This window comes from Arvicanthis niloticus, chromosome 10 (genome assembly GCF_011762505.2).
Source record: "Arvicanthis niloticus isolate mArvNil1 chromosome 10, mArvNil1.pat.X, whole genome shotgun sequence".
Classification (NCBI taxonomy): domain Eukaryota; kingdom Metazoa; phylum Chordata; class Mammalia; order Rodentia; family Muridae; genus Arvicanthis; species Arvicanthis niloticus.
Window position 1 is genome coordinate 8599659 of NC_047667.1, and position 21886 is coordinate 8621544.

At 50.5% G+C, this 21886-nt stretch overlaps 1 protein-coding gene across 3 annotated transcripts in view; it reads right to left on the minus strand.

The window, feature by feature from the left end:
* Gli2 (GLI family zinc finger 2) overlaps positions 1-21886 on the minus strand; it is a 224076-nt gene that overhangs the window by 13288 nt on the left and 188902 nt on the right. For all 3 annotated transcript variants that reach the window (XM_076941028.1, XM_076941029.1, XM_034513602.2), the window contains 6 exons: positions 19156-19358; positions 18158-18343; positions 7354-7555; positions 6335-6551; positions 5178-5300; positions 391-525 (listed from right to left, as the gene is read on the minus strand). In XM_076941028.1, the coding sequence (XP_076797143.1) occupies positions 391-525; positions 5178-5300; positions 6335-6551; positions 7354-7555; positions 18158-18343; positions 19156-19358 (1066 nt within the window). The remainder of the gene's footprint in view (positions 1-390; positions 526-5177; positions 5301-6334; positions 6552-7353; positions 7556-18157; positions 18344-19155; positions 19359-21886) is intronic.

The window sequence follows — 21886 nt, forward strand, 5'->3', positions numbered from 1 at the left end:
TACTCCAAAGAGGTTGAGAATATAGATTCCAGTTCTAGGATGAACTTCATGTGCACGTGGACTGCAGCTCAGAGCACTCAGTTCTGCTGTGCACCTCCTGTGGGGTGTGTGTGCACGTACGTGCGTGCGTGCGTGCATGCGTGCGTGCGTGTGTTCTTCATTACTCCCTCCCCTTATTCTCAGGCTTCTGTATTTTCTTGGACCTTCCTGATTACTACATATGTGTTTGGGGTGGGGTAAGGGGCCTCCAAGGTACCTCGTCATCATACCGCCCACTTGCTAGGGGTGGGGCTCCCCCTTCAGTCCCTTTGAGGCACAGGCCTTGGAAGGCTCTAGGTCCATTGTGGTTGGGGCTCTGCATCCTGAGGTGGGAGCTGGGGAGAGGCTTACATGCACCAGCTGCTCCTGTGTGTCATATTCCTTGGTGCAGTCTGCCCAGTGGCAGTTGGTCTCGTAGATGACCACCTCGGCCTCCTGCTTACAATCGTCCCTGTCCAGGTCCTCCTTGAGATCAGCCAGCTGCTCCTAGGAGAAGGGAAGACCACATTTATATGAGTCATGACTGGTGACCTGGTCCTGAGGCTAGGGTGAGATTAAACTCAAGGGTTCATGCCAAGAGCCCAAGGCTGGCACAGGCATTCATCCATACAATATATGTACTCATGCATACATACATGCATATACACACAGAGCATGCATACATGTGTACACATACAATATAGGCACGTGGAGTCACACTCAACAGCCTTCGTCCCTTTCCTCAGCTGAGCCTAAGGGAACCCCTTGTTGCAGGCAACTGTCCTGGACCCTTCCTGCTCTCTGGTCATCATGAAAAGATTCTGACCACCACCCCCTGCTCTCCACCCCGAACCCCATTTGCAAGTGGGAGAAAGGAATGTGGTTTGGTTTCTGCTGTGGGTATCTGAAGTGAGCCCCACAATCCCTGGAGATCTGGAGAATCTGGAGATGGAAACATTGTTAAGTGTATGGGGTTTCTGCCTGGACAAAGAAGAACCTCCCAAGTCCTTTTCCTTCTAAATAATTGTTTTTCATACTGTTTGTTCTTCCTCAGGCGCATATGGGCCCTCAGCCCACATCTGCCAAGCGCTCTGCAGAGAGAATGCACAGCACGTAGATACTCAGGCACGCTTTCCTGCCTCAGCCCTTCTTCACTCTTGCATCACAGCTAGGGAATCTGGAGCTCGGGGAGATGTGGACTCTCCTCTCCACTGATGATACGGGGTCTGGAGTAGCTTAGATCTGGATCTGTACCTCCATTCTGATTTGCTTCAACTGTCAACCTGATACAGCCTAGGAATCACCCGAAAAGGGAACCCCAACAGAGGGGCTGCCTAGATCAGAATGGTCTGTGGGCCTGTGTGGGGGACTGTCTTGATTGTTAACTGATGAGGTAGGACCTGCGGGTGGCATCACGCTCCACAGGAAACTAGCCAAGCATGAACCAGCAAGGAACATGACTTCTGCATCCAGTTCCTGCCCTGGCTTCCCTCAGGGATGGATCCAACCTGGAAGTGTAAGGTAATAGACTCTTTTCTCTCCAACATGCTTTTGGTCAGAGTGTCTTATTACAGTGGTATCAAGAAAATGGAGCACTCTTTTAACCACATTAGTGTTATGACGCTATTTCAAAGATGAAGCTTAAAGAAGAAGCCTCAGGTCACAGTAGAATGGAGACCAGGGCCAGGTACAGGTTCTCCGGGCTGGGAGGCAAGGTGCAGGGTGGTTCCATGAAGTCTACTGTGGACAGTCCAGTGTTTAACAGATCTGCCAGGCATTCTGGGAGCCAAACCAAGGCCAGAAGCAAAGTTACAAAGACAGTTCACTTTTTTTTTAAAACGTTTTTTGAGACAGGGTTTCTCTGTGTGACCCTGGCTGTAATGTACTTCACTGTATAGACCAGGCTGGCCTTGAACTCAGAGATTCTGCTTCTGTCTCCCAAGTGGGGTAATGGGATTAAAGGCATGTGCCACCCTGACTTTCCTTCTGGGTTGTAGCTTTAAATCAAGAGCACTTGCCTAACACACACAAGACCCCGGGTTTAATCCCCCGTGCTGCAAAACAGGAAAACAGATACAAGGAAGAACCTCGGGGAAACAAGGACAGTGCTGGCTAGCGGGGACAAGCTCTTTCCAGGTTAAGGACCAGAGTGTCCACTGGCACGGCCACTTACGAACAGCAAGCTCATGTCAGAATTGCAGGATTTCCCGTGGTGGGCCACAGACAGAGGCCCTCCCTGATACTGCTACAACCCAAACAGGACCGTGTTCACTATTAGGAACCCTCCGAACAAGTGCTCTGGCTTTGCAGAGAACAATGCTGCAACTATGTTGCCGTAAGTGGCCTCACTGGCTGCACTGAGCAGGTCCGTCGGAACACCTCCCTTCTGGGGATCCAGCAGCCAGCGGCTCCTAAGATGAGAATGTGGGGGAGGTCTCCTAATACCCACAGGGTAACAGAACAACATCTGGGATTATCCTTACTATACAGACACTACAGGCTCTGCTCACTGCAGACCAGCGGGCCCAGCGGTGGGCTGCCCTGAGGCCAAGGCAAGAATCTTCCCAGTCTGCAATTTGAGGGTTTCAGCAAAAAGCACCATGACTACTCTATCTTTTCCACCAAAGGGAGACAAGTGAACCACACATGGAGTGACATGGAGCCCGACTCTATGTGGAAAGGCCCTCTGCAGTGCTGGTGAGTGGACTGCCTTCCTGTGCCCGGCTCCTCACTTATCTGAGAGAGGGATTCATAGAGTGCCAGCCTTTCAAATACTATGCTGCCAAGGCTGGCCTTAAATTCCCAGCCCTCCTGCCTCCACCTCCAGGGCTGGGATCCCAGGGACATACTACCTGCCCAGTTTGCTTTCCTGGTTTCTTTCTCTGCATGTTACTGGTACGCAAGAAGGCTACGGATTTCTGTGTGTTCATTCTGCCATTTTGCTGTGTTTTTCAATGTGGAGAGTTTTCTGGTAGAGTCTTTAGGGTCTCATCCATGTAGAGGGTCAGGTCATCTGCAAATAAGGATGTTCCGACCCCTTTCCTTACTATTTGTCCCCATGTATCCCCCCTGCCATAGTCACGCTACACTGAAACTCTAAGCACTGTGCTGAACAAGCGTGGGGAAAGCGGACACCCTTGTCTTCCTGATTGTAGTTTCCCTCCATCTAGAGTCATGTTGGGTAAATGTAACAAATTAATCACAGTAAAGAAAGTAATCAATCTCAGAAAAACAAATACTGCGTTCTGTCTCCCACATTCCAAACCAGGACCTGGGATAATCTTCGCTACACATACACAAAGGATCTCGTGAGACCCTGACTTTATAGGTACACAGAATCCTATCTGTACAGATGACTCGAGAGTAGCAAAGCCATCAAGGGGAGTAGGGCGTATCTGAGGGTGGGGGTGGGGTGATAGTGAGGGAACTAGGGTACGGAGAGAATATTCTCGACATACCTTAGACACTTACATGAAACTGGCCTTACACAACAGTATTCTTCCCTCCCTCCCTCCCTCCCTCCCTCCCTCCCTCCCTCCCTCCCTCCCTCCCTCCCTCCCTCCTTTACTTTCTTAGTGCTGTGGGTGCAAGGCAAGAACAGTATTGTGTGTGTGTGTGTGTGTGTGTGTGTGTGTGTGTGTGCGTGCGTGCGTGGACATGTGTGTGTTCAGGTACACTGTCGTGCATGAACTGAAGACCCAAAGAGAGCCTTAGCTATCATTCCTCAGTCACTGCCTACTCCATTTTATTGATACAGGGTTTTACTGAACCCAGAGCTGGCTGCGGTTAGACTGGTTGACCAGCAAGCCCCAGGGATCCAGCTGTCTTTGCCTCCGCAGCACTGAGATTATAGGTACGCGTCACTGTGTCCAGCTTTCCACATGGATGCTAGGGATTCAAACTCAGGTCCTCACACTTGTGTGGCAAGCACTTTACTGACTGAGTCATCTTCCCAGCCCCATGCAAAAATCCTCCCTCCCTCCCTCCCTAAGGTCTGTGGGTGCAAGGCAAGAGGGCCTCTGGGTGGCTTTCCTCAAGTGTAGGGCAGTAACAAGGCCCCACCCACGGATGGTAAGCCTCCACAAGCACCCATCCTGGAACCCCTCCCTGTCCTCAACCTTCCTGCATGTTTATCTTCCTGTTTGTGTGCTGTCCTCATCGATTTCAGCACACACACCCTCCCCGTGACGGCCAGCCTCGTGGAAACTATGCATCATGTTCAGACTAGTGCCTGTGTCAGTGAGGGGGAGAAGAATTTGTCATCAACCCCTCTGTTTGCCTGACAATAAGAGGACCCAATATTTCATGAAAATTAAGTGCCTAGAGCATGCCTGATGGTTTACAGTCTTGATAAAGGATAGGCCAGCAGATGCTGGGAGCCAGGGACTGGAGGGAGGCGTGGGCATCCTAGTGACTGAATTGTGGGCTAACAGATAAAGACTATGCCACTGTGAGGGCTTAGGGCCCGGAGGCTTAAAGCCAAGGTCACTAGCAGCTAAGCCTTTCACATGGCAGACCCCTGCTCCAAGAGTAGCAACAGCCTGTGCATCCTCCTAGGGAACAGAGTAAGTAGTGGGGCTTCCAAGGGGCCCTCCATAGAGGCTGGGCTCCACTCATGCTGGATCCAGGCCACAGCTGTCTCATCCTTATTCTCCTTACCAGGAGTTATCCTTCCTCCCAACTGATGTGACCCAGCAGCTGGAATTTAAGTGTCTGCAATGGGCTCCAGGAGCCACTTGAGGACCAGAGCCACTCAGGGAATGTGAAGAGCTCAGACTCGAGGCTGAGGCTGTGAGTGTGTGGGATAACTGAAGTCTGAAGGAAGTGGAAGGGAAGAAAACGTTAGTATTCATTCATTAATTCAGTCGTACATGTAGCAAGGTGGAAGGGTAGAACATCCATTCATTCATTTATTCACTTATATTTGATAAAATGATATATATGCTGGGAGCTGAGGCAAGAGGAACTGTACAGGACATCTGTGAGCCCAGCTACACTAACTTTCTAAGTTCTGCAGATAGCCATCAATCCACTTACCCATTCCATTTTTCATCCATCCATCCATCCATCCATCCATCCATCCATCCACCCACCTTTATATGGATGCATACATCCATATAAAGCCTGGTCCCAGACCAAGGACAGTGGCAGTGGGTTACCTGTGTCAGTCCAAGTGGGGAGGCTGGTCGTAGGCCCTCAGCCTCAGTCTTGACCTTGCTCCGCTTATGAATGGTGATGGGGTTCACAGTGCTGCTCACAGCTGACTCACTGTTCTGCTTGTTCTGAGGGAGACGGCAGAGGACGCTCTGTCACGTGGGCACAAGGCAGAGGACCCCAAATTCTATGGGCTGTGGCTCTACAGTTTACCAACCTAGACCATCATTTATGTCTATGTGTAAACACAGACATGCATGTTCATATCTGTGAAGTACACATGTATATTTGTGTGCATGTGAATGCATGTATGTAGAGATAAGAGGTTCCTCAGTCACCACCCACCTTGTCTTTTTGAGGGTCTCTCACTGGGACCCGGGACTTTCCATTTAGGTTAAGCTGGCTGGCCTGTAAGCTCAGAGATCCATCCACCTGTCTCCACATCCTTAGAGATAGAATTACAAGCATGCATCGCCATGCCTGAATTTTTTTCTTCTTCCTTATTTCTTGAGACAGGGAATTCCTGGCTACTCGGGAACTTACTATGTAGACCAGGCTGGTCTTGTACTCAGAAATTGGCCTGCCTCTGCCTTTTGAGTGCTGGGATTAAAGTCATGTGCTCCCACTGCCCAGCAAGTTTTGGCTTTTTGAATATGGACCCCAGGGATCAAACTCAGGTCCTCATGCTTGCAGAACAAGCTCTTCAGCCACTGACTTATCTATCTCCTTTGCATTTTCTCCCTTCTGTATTTTGAAACATCAAAACCAGTCTGTTAGATTGGTTCTCCAACCAGGGCCAGCAGAGAGGGGTGGGGGTGGAAGATGGGGGGTGGGGGGTGGGGGGTGGGGAGTGGGCGAGGCGCAGGCACCTTGTTTCACATGATGTATGTAGTGTCTCTCCATGCAGGACCCCTGCATTAGAGGGTTTCTCCATTCCTTCTTGTTTTTTGGACAGAAGACAGAACTGAGTGACTAGAAGCTTACCATTGGCCCAGGCCAGGGCTCTGGCCCAGTTTAAGGCCCTTCCCACCACAAGATCTCTGCCCTAAAAGCAACCAACCATCCAGGCTAAAGTGCAGAGCTCTCCCCCAGCTCCTAGCATGAACCGCCCATGGGGATGGGGGAGCACTGAGGACCCACCCAGTTCCCTGCACCCACCGACCTGGTTGGCATCATTTAGACAGTTGCTGCCACTGCTGCTGAGCTGTGTAGGCATGGTGCTGATGGGCGAGAGAGCCATGGGCTGCTGGGCCAGAAAGGTGGGTGAAGGCTGGATCAGGGGTGGCGTGTGTCCAAAGGCTGAGCCCAGGCCCCGCTGCTGGCTCAGGATCTGCTGGTAGGCCACGGGATTGATGGGATGGGGGAAGGTGAAGGCTGGGCTGCAATGGAGAAAGGAGAGGATGGGGGAAGGAATGGGTTCACCATCAAACCAACATCCTTGGCAGAGAGAACTATACCCTGAGGCTCAGGATGGCAAACTGCTAATCATGCCATGACAATGGATGTCCTGACTTAGCCTTACTGCCCACACTTTGCTCCTTGAATGCAACCGTGAGCTTGCAGGACTCTCCTGTCTCACCTCCATCTGCCCAAAGGAGTGCTGGACTCTGGATACTTGTGCTATGCCTGGCCACTGACGTGGAGGATTAAAACGTGAGGATTCAAACTCGGGTCTTTATACTCAGGTGCCTAGTGTTTCTACCCACTACATCATCTCCACAGCTCCTAGGGACGCCACTTTTGACTTTGGCTACCTCTGACGTCATGATGGAACCCTGGTGGCAGGCCTACTACATACGGATGCACTCTGGTGTTGGTGTGAGCTCCCTGTGTCACAACTGCTTTACTGTTGTTCTTTACAGAATGGCTCTCAAGTAGCCTAAGCTATCCTCAAACTCACTAGGTGCTGTGATTACTGGCATTTGTCACCATGCCTGATTTTATACACTGCTGGGAATGGATCACAGAGCTTTGTATATCCCTGTCAAGAACGGAACCAAAGAGCCACATCTCCAACTTCACTACTGCTTTTGAATTATCAATACGGTTGCTAGCATGTTGAGACACTTGCATTAAGTTCTGTATTCTCCAGTATAAAGCTCCACCTGTAAGACCAGACCCTGCCACGTGGCCCCAGCCCAGCTCCCAGTTCTTAGCCCCCTGCTTGCTACTGTGGCTCACCTGAGGGCACCGGCTGACAGATGTCCATAAGAACCACTGGCCGCTGAGCTGCTCCTGGAGTTGTTGATGTAAGCTACCAGTGAGTTGGGAGAGGTCCGGATCATGCGCTGTAGGTCGAGGCTGGCATCTGAGAGCGGAGAGATGGATAGAGCCCGCTTGCGGCTCAGTCGTGGGGTCACACGTGGGCTAGAGAATCGTGAAGCTGTGAGACAGCCAAGGAAAGGTATGTTAGTATCACAGTCTCCTCCTACATCATGAATATTCATGATTTCTCCATGCCACGGCGTGGCAGTTGTGGCCGGTGTGGCCGTGATGGGCCCATTTTCTAACTGAAGAGAATCTCACTAGGAACAGATGGAACAGGATTATAAGTCACATGGTCATGAGTTTTGTTGCAGCTAGGATCACACCAGAACCCCACCTCCCCCCCACACACACACACCCTGGGGGTTTCACACTTGAACCCCCTGCACTCAGCAGGAAACTTGGTAAGCGGAGGCCTGGATGGCTGCTCCACACCCTTAGTGTGATGCCAGGCTGGCTCCCCAGAACCTACTGAAAAGGATACTGTGAGGGGCCAGGGAGGTAGAGGAGGAGCAGCAGGGAGAGGCCATGTGACACGCAGATGTGCTCACACTTGAAGATCCTTAGCTCTGGGCCACTGAGTGGTGGGAATGTGTTTTCTTAAATGTGTTCACCTCATGAATATGCACACATATAGCCCTGCATGTAGGTTCACACACATGTGCACTGTAATGGCTCTTCCTGGTTGTCAACTTGACTATATATGGAATGAACTACAATCCCGAATTGGAGGGCTCACTTGTGATTTTGAGGCTGGAAGATACAAGTTTCTGACCTGGATCTTGACATGGAGATCTTGAGGCCTAGTGGCCATGAAAAGCTTAGGCCTAGGCAAGGTAGTACACGCCTTTAATCCCAGGAGACTAAGGCAAGGAGATCTCTAAATTCAAGGTCAGCCTGGGACAAAGCAAGTTCCAAATCTAGGCGTGGTGGTGCACACCTTTAATCTGGGACAGACCTGCTGAGCACACAGCTGAACACACAGCTGGGAGGAGTTATAAGGACATTGGAAGAGGGAAGATTAAGTCTTCTGCGACTGCTTGCACTTACTTGCCAGCACATTTGTTAGGGCCTACTTCTACAGGAGACTAGTTTAAACAACCAGCCTCACGGGGCTGAGTAACTGCTAGATTCTTGGACTTCCCATCCACAGCTGCCCATTGTTGGGTTAGTTGGACTACAGACTGTAAGTCATCACAATAAATTCCCTCAACATAGAGACATTTCATAAGTTCTGTGACTCTAGAGAACCCTCATTCTCATTCTATCTCTCTCTCTGTCTGTCTCTCTCTCTCCTCTTCCCTTTCCCTTGCCACCTCCACCCCCTGGAGGAATTCTGGATCTCTCTTCTAGATAGCAGTGTCCTAGAAGTGGTCCGACATCACTGGATGACTCTAGTCCCTAAAGCTTCTTCACTGTCTCAGCTCACATAGTAGGGGTCTTATGGTAGCAGCGCCCTTCACGGCTGCTATAAAATGTGAACTTAGGTGATGGATGGCCTGGACCATAGCAAATTAAGGTGAATGCTGGGGTATGTCTTTGCCTTCTAGAAATGTTCAAGGACCAATGGCTTCCCTGCCTTGCTGGCCTCTCTCTGGGACCTCTGGACCTTCGTGTACATGTGTTAGCTGGAGACGCTGCCTGTAAGCAGTCCTGGTCTTGCCTCAATGCTGGGCAGAACGTCATACAGACTTCCCCAGCTTCTCTGTCATACAGGCAACATGCTGTACTATGCACACTTGCTGTGAAGTCATACAGAGCTGCAAGGGTGCTGCCTATGACCCTGTCCACATGTCTGGGTGGGATGTCTAATTCCCAGGGCTTCCTCGAGGGGTGCAGATGGGTAGAGTGGGCCTGCAGTTTAGGATAAAGGGAAGGTCCAAAGGCTCAATGACTGAGCCCGGGGCAGTGAGCTACAGCACTAGCCCCGACAGGCCTCCATCTGGGCCTTCTCTGAGCACCTCAGTGTCATGTCTGAGATAATCCTTATCTCAAAGAAAGATACAAAAGGGGGTCTACCTACTGACTCTGTTATGAAAGGAGGGGGACATGAAGCATCCACTAAAGTATGACCCACCCATGTCCTCAGCACACACATTTTCTTTTGGTATATATGTGTTCATGCGTTTGGTTGTGTGCACGCATGTGCATGTAGAGGCCAGAAGATATTCTCAGGGGCCGGTCCTCAGGAACCGTCCACCTTCTTGTTTAGACCGGGTATCTTACTCAGATAGAACTTACCAAGGAAGCTATGCTGGTGGCCACCGAGGCCCGGGGATTCAGCCGTCTCCACCTCCCCATTGGATGCCCCAGCACACCATTTTTTCCCAGGGATGCTAAGGGAACAGAATTCAGGGCCCCAGGCTTGCAAGGCAAGCACTTTCCTGAGTGAGCTATCACCACAGCCCATCGTCATATATTTTTCAAAAAGAGATTTTGCTGCTAACACTCTGACTCCCACCCTCTCGGGTGCCCCTAACAAGAGGAAGCAGGCCCAAACTGACAGTAGTATTCATCTCCGTTATTCCTGGCCCTCGAGGGAAATGTGTTTATTAACGCGCTTCTTCCCTTGATAAATCACTAAATACGAAGAAAAGCCTGGCACTCATTTCCTGTGCTTTCCCTGTGATTTATGTTTGGGGACTGGAGCATTCACAGCAGCCATCCATCTGTGGTTGCTGCCTGTCCTAACGCTGGCCACCGAGCCACTGGCCACTTGCTGTTGTCCCTCAGAGGATGCCTGATGCATCCTGTTCCTGCTGCTACCTATCTCCAACTCATCTGTTAGTTCTCTTTCTCCTCTCCTCTCTTCTGCCTTCTCCTCTCTTCTCCCTTCTTCCCCTTTCCCCCTTCCTTCCCTCCTCCCTTCTCCCAGGCCTCTTTGGTCTGGGCACACTGATTCAGCTAGACCGACTAGCCCCCAAGCCTGCAGGGATCCTTGGTGGCTGCTCTGCATCCACCTTTGGGAATTTGAACTCCTGTCGTCATGCTTTCAAGGCCAAGCCCTTTGTGAACAGGCCAAATCTTCCTCACCTCACTTATTTTTCCCCCTTTTTCTGAGAGACAGGATGTGATGTAGCCAAGGGCAGCCTTGAACTACTGACTCTTTCACTTACACCTTCCCAGTGCTGAGATTACAGGTATAACCCACTGCAGCTGGCCCAGGTCTTTTCTGCACTCACGCACTCTCAGGTTGTGTTCCCGGGAACTCAATCCAAGTGTTTTACCCATGTATACCTCACTGACTCAAGCCTGCATTTTCCTCATGGGGGACCCTCATGGTGAGGCCACTGAGCTGGGGACTTAGAGGCCACTGGCCCCATTTTCAGTCATGTCCCCAGGGCAGAGAAAGCCAAGGTCTGGGCTTTGAGTTCCCCAACTGAGGAAGTAGAATTGTATCCTGGTCTCCTCAGGTTCACCAAAGGGCCTCTCTGCCCCAGCTCATTCCCAGCCTGTGGGACCCATGATTGTTCTCCTCAGCCTCAGTCTCCCCTCTGTCCCAGGCTGGGCCAGGATTCCTGCCTGAAGCAGTCCCCTGAGGCCCCAGCGATGTCTGCCTCTCTCCAGTGAGATCAATGCCATCGGTTTCTGAGCCTCCCCACCCTGGAACCACAGGCTGCATAAAGAATGAACATCAGGATGGAGGTGACATCCGAGTCACATTAGTGTCAATATGACAATAAAACACACAGCTGGGAGGAGTTATAGGGCTGTGAGCAGACAGTACTTCAATCAGAACATTTCAATCTTTTCGAGAGAGATAGGGAGGGTAGGCTGTGGCTGCTGGGGCCCTGCAGTTACACTGCCAGTGTCAACAGCCTCGTGCAAGAGCAGTGAACTCCTCACTCTCTGCAGAGCCACCAGCTGATGAATGGAGGACTTTGGATGAGACTGGTTCTGTTGCCTTCTCAGTGGCTCAGCACCTGGTCTTCCTGCTGAAAATCAGGCAGGAGAAGAAGGAAGGATGTGGAGGGAGAGGCGAGCCTGTAGAGCCTCAGGTCTCTGTTCCCACTCTCATTCAGGCCCAGGGTGAATGCTGGCATTGGTGACTGGACCTGTCACAGGCCTTGCTGTCTTTCTAGTGTGTCCCATATGTGGGAGTACACAAAGTCCACGAGACACTATTGTGGTTCTCAGACAGACATCGCCTTCTGTTTATACGTCAAGTTTGCCCCTCTGGGGTAATAGAAAGCTCTAGGGATGGGGATACAGCCCACTCGGTAGAGTACTCGTCTATCATGTATGAAGCCCTGGGCTCTGTACCCAGCAACACATAAATTGGTATGATGATACAGGCCTGTAATTTTAGCACTTGAGAGTAGAGGCAGGAGGATCAGAAATCCAAGGTTATCCTCAGCTACATAGTGAGTTCAAGGCCAGTCTCAGCTACACAGTGAGTTCAAGGCTAGCCTTAATTACATGAGTCCCTATCTAAAAAAAATAATGTTTAATTTTGTGATGGTTTGTATATGCTTGGCCCAGGAGGTGTGGCCTTGTTGGAATAGGTGTGTCACTGTGGGCATGGGCTTTTAGACCCTTGTCCTAGCTGCCTGGAAGTCAGTCTTCCACTAGCAGCCTTCAGATAAGGATATAGAACTCTCAGCTCCTCTTGTACTATGCCTGCCTGGATGCTGCCATGCTCCAGCCTTGATGATAATGGACTGAACCTCTGAACCTGTAAGCCAGCCCCAATTAAATGTTGTCCTTGGTCATGGTCTCTTGACAGCGGTAAAACCCTAACTAAGAAACATTTTAAGAATCATTCATTTAACCCCCAAGTCAAGTCAGTTGTGAATGCTAAACTGTTGTAAACTGTAATGCTGTTGTACATTGGGTCCTTGACTCAGGTAAAATGGTACTGTTGAGCTGGAGAAGGATCTGAGCACTGCGCCTACCAGTCTTCTGCTCAGGCTGCCTCACAGTTTGGTAGATCCTACCTCTATGCCTCTATGGGACACACAAAGCCTCTGGAACATTCTCTTCTCCGCTGGATGTCCCTGTCTCAAGACATGAAGGCAGGTGCTGAGAGAAGAGGCAGTTAGAGGACAGGTCAGGTCAGGTCAGGTCAGGTCAGGTCAGGTCAGGTCAGGACGGGACATGCATTGAAGTGCTTACCAAAAAGGCATCTGGTGCCCGGCCAGACAGACTGACTTGATGTGGTGTTCAGCTTACACTTAGTGCCTAGAACCTGGCCTGGCATGTTTACTTGTGTGTGTGTGTGTGCATGTGTGTGTGTTTTGAAAGTAACAAACTAGACTCATCTGGGAAGAAGAAACCTCAACTGAGAGATTGTCTCCACCAGATTGGCTGTAGGCAAGTCTGTGACAGCATTTTCTTGATTGATGATGGATGTGGGGAAGGCCCAGATCACTGTGGGTGGTGCTATCTCTTGGCAGATGGTCCTGGGTTGTATAAAAAAGCAAACCGAGCAAGCCTTGGGGGAGCAAGTCAGCGCACCAGGATCCTGCCTTGAGCTCCTACCCTGGCTTCCTTCAGTGACGGACTGTCCCCTGGACATTGTAAAATGAAATAAACCCTGTCTCCAACAAGTTGGTTTTGATCAGTGCTTTATCACAGCAGTAGTGAAACCTAACTAGGCCGCATGCTGAGTAAGCAGGCAGTGAAGGAGTGCACACACCATTTCTTCTGTCAAGAGCATTGAGCAAAAGGGAACTTGGTTTAAAAAAACGAAAAAAAAAAGAACTAAGTTTTCCATGAGGGGACTGAAGCATCCTATGGGGGTGGGCTGCAGAAAATACAGCAGTTGGCAAGGTCTTCCCTGGCTCTCACGAAGTCTACTTAAGTGGAGAAGGAGGATGGGGAACCCCCTGGAGGCAGGTTGGGCAGGGCTCAGCCTTGTTTAACATCTCTCCCACAAACTTAGCAGATTGGGTATTTGCACAGGTATCTAGGCTGGGTGGAAATACCCCAAATACTTTTAAAAATCTGAAGCCAAGTTTGAAGCTCTGCCTTCCACTGGTTTGGAAAGAGCTGGGGTAGATCTGAGATGGCTGAGGGTGGTGCTTGCTGCCAAGTCTGATGACCTGAGTTCCATCTCCTGGTCCCACACGGTATAAGGAGAAAACCAATTCCCATAGGAGCACTGTGGCATGCATGTCCACACCGGCACAGTAAACAAATAAAATACAGAACTTAAGAAAAAAGTAAGAGAAGTCTGGGTCTAGCTCAGTGGTGGAGTAATCACACTTAGTGTGTGTGAGGCCCTAGGTTCCAATCTGACAGAAAAATAAAACAGTAAATCTGCCTGGAAAACCCCTGCTGAGAAGCATCAACGGGAGAAAGAGAAGATTGCTGTGGATTGGTGTAGTTTTCTTGGGTTTGTAAGCCCAGTCCCCAGTGCTCCCCAGTCACCACCTGCCATCTCAGTCCTGCTCAGGTGTCTGGGAATCTGCTGATCTGAAACAGAAGTGGAGAGAGGAGGTGGCTGCAGTAAGTTACTCAGCAAGTGGTGACAGCCCTTGGAGGTGGGTGTTCTACCAACTCATGAACCTCTCCTGCCTGGGGCCTTCCTGTTTCTTAGACAGGTGCAGCCAATGTTGGACGTTCTGGGGGAACAGAGCTGTCCCCAGTCCCTTCTAGGTTACTTATAGCTGCCAGCAGCTCCCCTGTCCACTCCAGTGGTTTCTGTTCTAATCTGCTTGCACCCTTCTCTCCCTGGTCTCCTGTGTTGGCCACTCCTGTCACATCAGGTCTTACAGGCTGTGAGCCATCCGGTCCAGCAGTGGGACTGGCTGTCTTAGGTGCCTGGAGTTCTCCTGGTGCCTCAGGTGCCCAGGACTTGCTACCCATGATGCCTTTGGTGCTGCACAGCCCTCAAGCCCTCAGGCATAACAGACTGGCAGAGCAGGAAGCATCAGGGAATCTGCTCTGGGAGCCAGCAATGAGGCTGCAGGAAAGAAGACATTCTAAAGAGACACCTGTGCCCATCCCATTGGTTATCTGACAACAAACTCAAAAGTAAATACAAATAGAATTTCCCCAGTAGACTCATGCTGAGAAGGAAGGGCTGAAACTTGGTGCTGCCAGAGTGGGAGCTTGTCTCCCAGAAAGATTTCACACAATTCTGATAACTTGCTAGACCATACCTTGACCAGGACTGCTTAGCCATGTATGCCTCTTGCCCTCCATGTAAACCTACATATAAACCTCTCTGTTCCTCTTCCCCATGTGGCCACAATGAATAACCCCGCTCCCTCTGCTTTTCATTACTTCTGCTGTTTAACTGACTGACTGAGGATGGGCTGCTGATCCTGGCTTGTTATTGCTGCCAGGGCCCAGGCTCTGACCCTAACTCTGGTGACAGTAGTACGAGGGAGAGAAGAGACAAGCCATGCCCAGCACACCCAGGGACAATGGATGGGGAGGTAAAGAGGACATGATGCCCAGAGTGGTCCATGGCCTGGGAGGAAGCACTAGGTGATACAACTAAGATATGGGGCCCTGGTGATCAGGGCGGATTCGAAAGGGATACAGTAGTGAGAGGTCACGCCCAACATTAATTGAGCACCACTGTATACAGCAAGTAAACTGCATTTACCTTCATTCTACCTTAGCTACTCTCCTTCAGTCAGCTTCACATCCCCTGTGCCCCACCCACTGCCAGCAGTCCCGAGGACGGTGGGAAACAGCAGGAGATGGAGTAGGTCTTTTCTGGTGTCTCCTCACTAGTTATCATAGTGGACCCCTCTGCATCCTGCCCTGCTGCTCTCTGCAGAACGCAGACCCAGATGCCTAGCTGCCTTCTGGAGTGTAGAGCTCAGGAACTGGCAAGGGATGGTGTGGTCCAGCTAGATCAAGGCTTGGGGACATGTTTGCTCATCAGAAGCTCATCCTCCAGCCATACGTAGGAGAAACGCTCACTGTCATGCTTCTGTCCTTGTTGCATGCATGGCATGGCATGGAGGTGCATACCCAGTCAGGAGCTCAGGATGGCTGTCACAGTATGACTCCTGTCTGCCCAGTTCTGCCACCTGCTCAACTTGGTCCCCTAGCCATGGCATCAACATGGCTGTCCACTTGCCAGTGATGTCCATCGTCTGGCTCTGGGCCTTGAAGGGGGGCTTCCCAGCATGGTAGAAGCTGGCATGTGGGCACGACTGCACTTGACCGCGATACTACCCTCCCGCTGTGTAGCTGTGGCTGGGTTTACAATGCTGGGAAACACTGTGTCCAGGGTGCATCCTCCCCAATCCCTGACCTACTGTGTCAGAGGCAAAGATGGGAAAGGAGCCTCACAGATGGGACTTAATACCATGCACTGTGCTGAATCCTGGACCCAGCATCCTCTTAGGGAAGGCACTGAAGGGAGGGACAGACACTTGGCTGAGTGTTGACAGCACTGCTTTGTCACTCAGGAGCCTCTCATCAGGGAATGGCAGGGATGAGCAGAGAAACTTGACCTTGCGTTTGTGGCAGGGTGGTTCTTTAAAACTCAGCGAGGCAGGAAGCATCTAGACAGATTTCCTGGAGAAGGAGCACTCTTGGTCCTGTCTCTGTGGAGAGATAGCTCAGATGGAGCAAGACCACTGAGCAGAGCTGCAGCGGCCATGTGGCAGGAAACCCAGAAATGGGGCCTACGATGTGAACAAGCCGAGGCCTGGATGATACGGGCCCACCCTGAATCTTGCACCCTCGGTGGCCTCTTAACAGCTGCCACAGCCCTTTCCCAACCTGCTACCCTGCAGGACCAGATGGCCTCTCTGCAGGTCTGTCTCCTCCCACCACTGTGGTGTGAAGATGCTGCTCACAGCAGGGCTGGCAGACAGCAGCCGGAAGGTGGCACCAGCCTAGAGCTTGGTGGTGGTTCTCCATGCCTCTACTTGGGCCACATCTCAGGCATCCTTGGACAGCTCTAGGGTTGCCAGGTGGAGCGGGATCAGGTTGGAAGGGGACTACAGCATTGAGCTTAGGTTTCCTTCCCACGGCAGGGGTTGTATGCTGACCCAGGGTCTCATAATCAGGGGGCTATGGCACCCTGTGAAAGCAGCCACACAGATGGCTTCCAGTGAGAAGAAAGGGCATAGCGTCTGATGGGCACTTAGGACCTCATTGATCTAAGACTCCCCACCTTCTGCCCTGCAAAGCAGCCTAGCACATGCCCCGTCTTCATCACTGAAGCCCACCCTATCACTTGGTCCGTAGACCCTGACATTGCCCTTGACTCTTTATGATGGTTTATAACAATGGTTAACTTGGAAAGTTAATCATCTAGGAGATGTGTGTGTGGAGGATTTTCTAGAAAGTGCTGACTGAGGTGAGAAGAACCACTATTCTATTGTGGGCCATTCTATGTGCTGGGGTCCCAAGCTGAATGCAAAGGAGAAAATGGCCTGTCTCTGCTTTGTGACTATGGATGTGATGTGACTAGCTGCCTCACAGTCCCGCCACCATGCGATTCCCACCATGATGGACAGGATCTCCTGAAAGTGTGAGCCACGACCAACACGCCTTCCTAAGCTGCTTTCGTCAGGTTTTGTTTACTGAGGTGGGTGAGAAGTTAGATACTGGTCACAGCCCAGAGTACACTAAGTAATGAACTCTTTCCATGCACACATCTGTGCTGGGAACGTGTCTTCCATCTCTGCAGTCACCACCTTTAACTGGACTCATCTAAAGCTCACCAATGGGGTTTACTGCGGCCTGCCCTGACTCAGTTCTCAGGTCAGCATAAACAAGATGCTTTCAAACGGAACATCAGATCTCTTTACTTCTCTGCACATTCTTCTCAAAATGGTTCCACAGCCTCGTCTCATTCCAGCAATGGGCAAAGCCTTAATCAAGTCCCAACTAGATGGCACAGCCCAGCCCAGAACACTGGCCTCCGCACCACTCTTGCCTTTCACCTGACTTCAACCGATCACACTGGGCTGGAGCACAGCAGGCACACAGGCCCTTTGTACCCGTTGATCCTCTGGCACGGACTGCTCCTCTCCTAGCCAGCCGGTGGGATGGCCCCTTCAGTTCTGTGCTTGAATAGCGTCCCCCACACCTTAGTGAGGGATACCTTTGAATCTCTGACTATGTCTCAAAACTGCACCCCACCACACTAGTATGTGTCTCTGTGGTGGTTTGTATATGCTCGGCCCAGGGAGTGGCAGGATTAGGTGTGGCCTTGTTGGAGTAGGTGTGTCACCGTGGGCGTGGGCTTAAGACCCTCACCCTAGCTGCCTGGAAGTCAGTATTCTGCCAGCAGCCTTAAGATGAAGATGCTGAATTCTCAGCTCCTCCCACACCATACCTGCCTGGACGCTGCCATGTTCCAGCCTTGATGATAATGGACTGAACCTCTGAACCTGTAAGCCAGCCCCAATTAAATGTTGTCCCTGTAAGTCGTGTCTTGGTTATAGCGTCTGTTCCCAGCAGTAAAACCCTAACTAAGACAGTCTCCGTTCCTATTTCATTTAACACATTCCGTCTTAGCTTACCAACCCCCAGTGGTGGCTGGTGTCTGTACTTCCCACTAGGGACTCTTCCCAAAAGTTAAGCGGGTGCATTCCAGTCTTTGTGATGACCACAGGGCTCTTGGTCACCCAGCCTCAGTCCCCGTATCTGACAGTGTAGACAGAGCTGGGGTGCAGTGCAGACTTCTGTTCATGTCTCTGGCCTCCAAAGGGACGGATGACCTGCTTTCCATGACCATCAGTCAGTCACCCTCATCCGCACCATCCCCCTACCCCACACTACACCCTCTGGTACTCACCATCCACAGGGTTGAGGTAGTCATGGAGATGGGGTGCGCTAGGAGCACCCCCACTCTGCATTAGAAGGTCCCCGTAGGGCGTGGGGTGGCTTGCCATGAGGGTCATCTGGTGGTAATAGTCTGAAGGGTTGGTGCCTGGGGCAGCGAGACTAAATAGTCCCCTCTCTTTCAGATGTTCGTGGGCCACTGTCACAGAGGTAAGAGAAAGGAACCGTCAGAATCTCATGCACGTGTACCCACATAAAATGAAAATACATATATAAGATCTTTTTCTTAAAAATTTACTGTTTAGTGATTACTTTCTTCTTCTTTCTTTTTTTTTTAAACTTGGGTCCTGGAGGATTGATCTCACACTTACTAACTGAACCGTCTCTTCGGCTCCTAGGAAAAATTTAGATCTGAGAGAGTAACTATATTATGTGATTCTATTCACTTCCGGTTCAAATCAACCTGATCCAGTGGGCTGGTCCGTTCTTTCTCAAGCATCAGAGCATACTCAAAAGTCACTGGTCTACCCCTGGGGGATCGGGCCTCAGCTGCCTGTAACTCCAGCTCCAGGGGATTCCTGGGAGTTGGGAGGCCATCTGTGTTGACCACCACGGGGACAGAAAATGGAGTTCAGTTCTGCTCTGCCTTCCCTTTGATGCTGAGTTCAAGAAGATATTCCCACACAATCTCTTACTTAACACTGGCTTCCGCAGCCTTTGGTGTGTTGCAAGCAGTAGCCTGTCCCTATGATGTGGCTGCTATGGTCTGGATATGAAACATCCCTCAGTGGCTCATATGTTGAAAACTTGGGTCCCCAATGCAATGTACAAAGGTGGTACTTTGGGGAAATGACTGGATTATGAGGGCTTTGACCTAATCAACAGATATATCTATTGATGAAATTGTAATTTTATGTGTTATTGGAAGATGATGAGAGTGGCTGTGTGGACTGAGTCACCCCTTGCACCACCCCCAAATGTCCCTGCTGCCTCTGCTCCAACACTACTTACCATCAGCAGGGCTGAGGCCCCTGGCGGCAGAGATCATTGAGAGTGTGGGGCTGCTGTGCACAGACCGGAGGTAGTGCTCCATATGGGGGTTCACATAGGGATGGTGGGTGCTGAAGGGCGATTCCCCAGGGCCAGCAGGGTGTGGAGAAAGTCGTATCAAGGAGATATCTGAGATGACAGGGCTGCCACTTAGGGTGGGAGGCCTGTGGAGGCAAAAGGTGGTATTCTCAGAAAGAAGACCCGTAGGGCACAAATACCCCACACCAAGAACCCCAAACCACAGGAGTACCATTGACATGTGCACCCACAGACTTCCTTCAGAAGCCTGCCTTCTTAATTTCCTATGCCAAACTCCCATAGTCAGCTCTAGCTTGGAGTCAGACCTTGGAAGAATCAGCCAACGGACCCAGACTAGAAGCCCCATGGGGGGTTGAGAGATGGCTTAGTGGGTAAAGTGCCTGCCTCAGAAACCTGAGGATCGGAGTTCAATCCCCAGAGGTGATGGTAAAAACGGGGAGAAGTTAGTATGGGTGTGTAATTCCCATGTTGAGATGGGAAGAAGAGGCGGGCAGACCCTCGGAGCATGCTGGCTAGCTAGTCTAGCCGCTTGGCAAAGTTCAAGAACAATAGAGACCCTGTCTCAAACAAAAAGTAGACCTCACCTGAGGAATGACATCTAGAAGTTGTGCTCTGACCTCCATGTACTCGTTCACACTCACAGAAAGAAGGCTGCGTAGTGGCCCTCCATCACTACAATCCTTCTGGTGGACTCTGGATACGGGGTTGCTGGGCTTGAGCTCAGCTGAGCACATGTTTGGGTTGCAGCCCTGCTCCCGTGACTGTGCATGTCAACGCATGGGCACATGCATATATGCTAGAACTAACACTAAATCCAGGACTGAGGTCGTAAGAGCTCATTGCCAGCAGACTGAGCAAAAGGCTGCATCTTTAAGGGGAGATGTTTGGCTTCAGTCAGATCACTAGGATTCAGAAGCAGCTGAAGGAGAAGCTCAAGATTCAAGGTGAATCTTTCTGTGTGAGGTGTGTGTACATGTGCACATGTATGTGGACGCCAGAGGCCAATCTCAGCTGTTGGTTCTCAGATGCATCTCCTTTGTTGGCTTTTTAAATTATATTTTAAATATCACGTTTATCACTGGCCTGGACCCAAAGAGGCTAGTGCTAGCGAGCCCATGATCCACCTGTCTGTCTCTCCAGGTTGGGGACTGTAAACACATAACATGACACCATGCTCAGATCTTTTATGTGGATTCTGAGGATTAGTCTTCCTGCTTGGAAAGCAAAATCTTTACCAACTGAGTTACTGCAACAGCCCAAGAATGGTGTTCAAGCTGGTGAGCTTGTTTTAGCTCTCCTTATGCAGTGATGCTTTCATTCACAGTCCCCTGTCTTGAGTACCCTCAGCAGTCATGTGGGCACATGGCTTGCTTTCTTTTGCTTGGGATGACTGCAATTAACATCTATATGCATTGGAGGCTATGACCCTACTCAACACTTAATGAGTCTTTTAAAACCCTTGGCCTGCTGACTTAGTGCCAAAATCTATCCTCGGTGACTGTGATTCATTTTAATTGTCAGTTTGGTACAACTTAGAATCAGCTTAGAAGAGAGTCTCAATGAGGGATTGCTTACAGTGGGCAGACCTGTGGACATGTCTTTGGAGGAACTGTCTTAAGTTAATTGATGTAGAAAAACACCAGTCTACTCTGGGTGGCACCATTCCCTAGGCAGTCCCAAACTGTGTAAGAGTGGTCAAATTGATCTGAGCAAAAGAAGAAGAAAAAAAAAAAGCCATTCAAGTAAACATATGTGCATTTATTTCTCTATGCTTTTGAATGTGGGTGTGATGGGGCTATTTGAAGTTTGTGTCGTGATTTCTTCACAACAATGGACAGTAACCTGGAATCTATGAATTAAACTCTTTCTCCCTTAAGTTGTGTTTGGTGGAGGTATCATCACAGCAAAAGGAAATGCAACTAGGACAATGACCCTCCACCAAAGTATGTATGAGCATAAGTTAGGACAGTGTGAAGCCTGGGAAGGCACCACAGCAGCGCCCCAGATTGGTGACGTTGTGTGGGGTTCCATTCTGATTGGCTACTACAGTGGACAATGTGGCTACTGAGAAAACCAGATGTGATGACTCAGTGTGTCCAAGTGTGCATGAACACTAGCCTGCTTCACGACGTAGCACACAGGTGACGGCCAGATGCACTCACATCTGAGCTTTACAAATGTCAATCCACAGATCCAGAAGGAAGCTTTCAACTATGTCACTCTTTAGCATCTGTGATACCAGAGCCTCTTGGTCTTGCATGCCCAATGAGCTTGTCTAGCCGTGAGCAGCTCTAGATGCCATCCTTCCTGCATCCTCTAGCTCATGCAAATCCCTTCTCATATTTGAAACCTGGACACTGAGGGACCCCTGGGGTAACTCCCTTCCTGAAGCATTTTCACAAACTTATTCTGCACCCTAGCCAAAGAACACTAGTAGGGTCTTAAGTTGGTATCCCAGAGCCACTGGATTCTTCTCAGTAGCATGGTTTATCCAGGCACCTTTGAACGTGCACACCTGCCCAGGAATAGCATTCTGAGGGATCCCAGAGGCATTTCCCCAGTGGACTAGAAGCTCATGGGCAGAGGAGAGCCTATGGCATAAGCCACAAGTCACTTTCAACTGCTGTCATGCCCAAGCCAGCTACATAGGGGA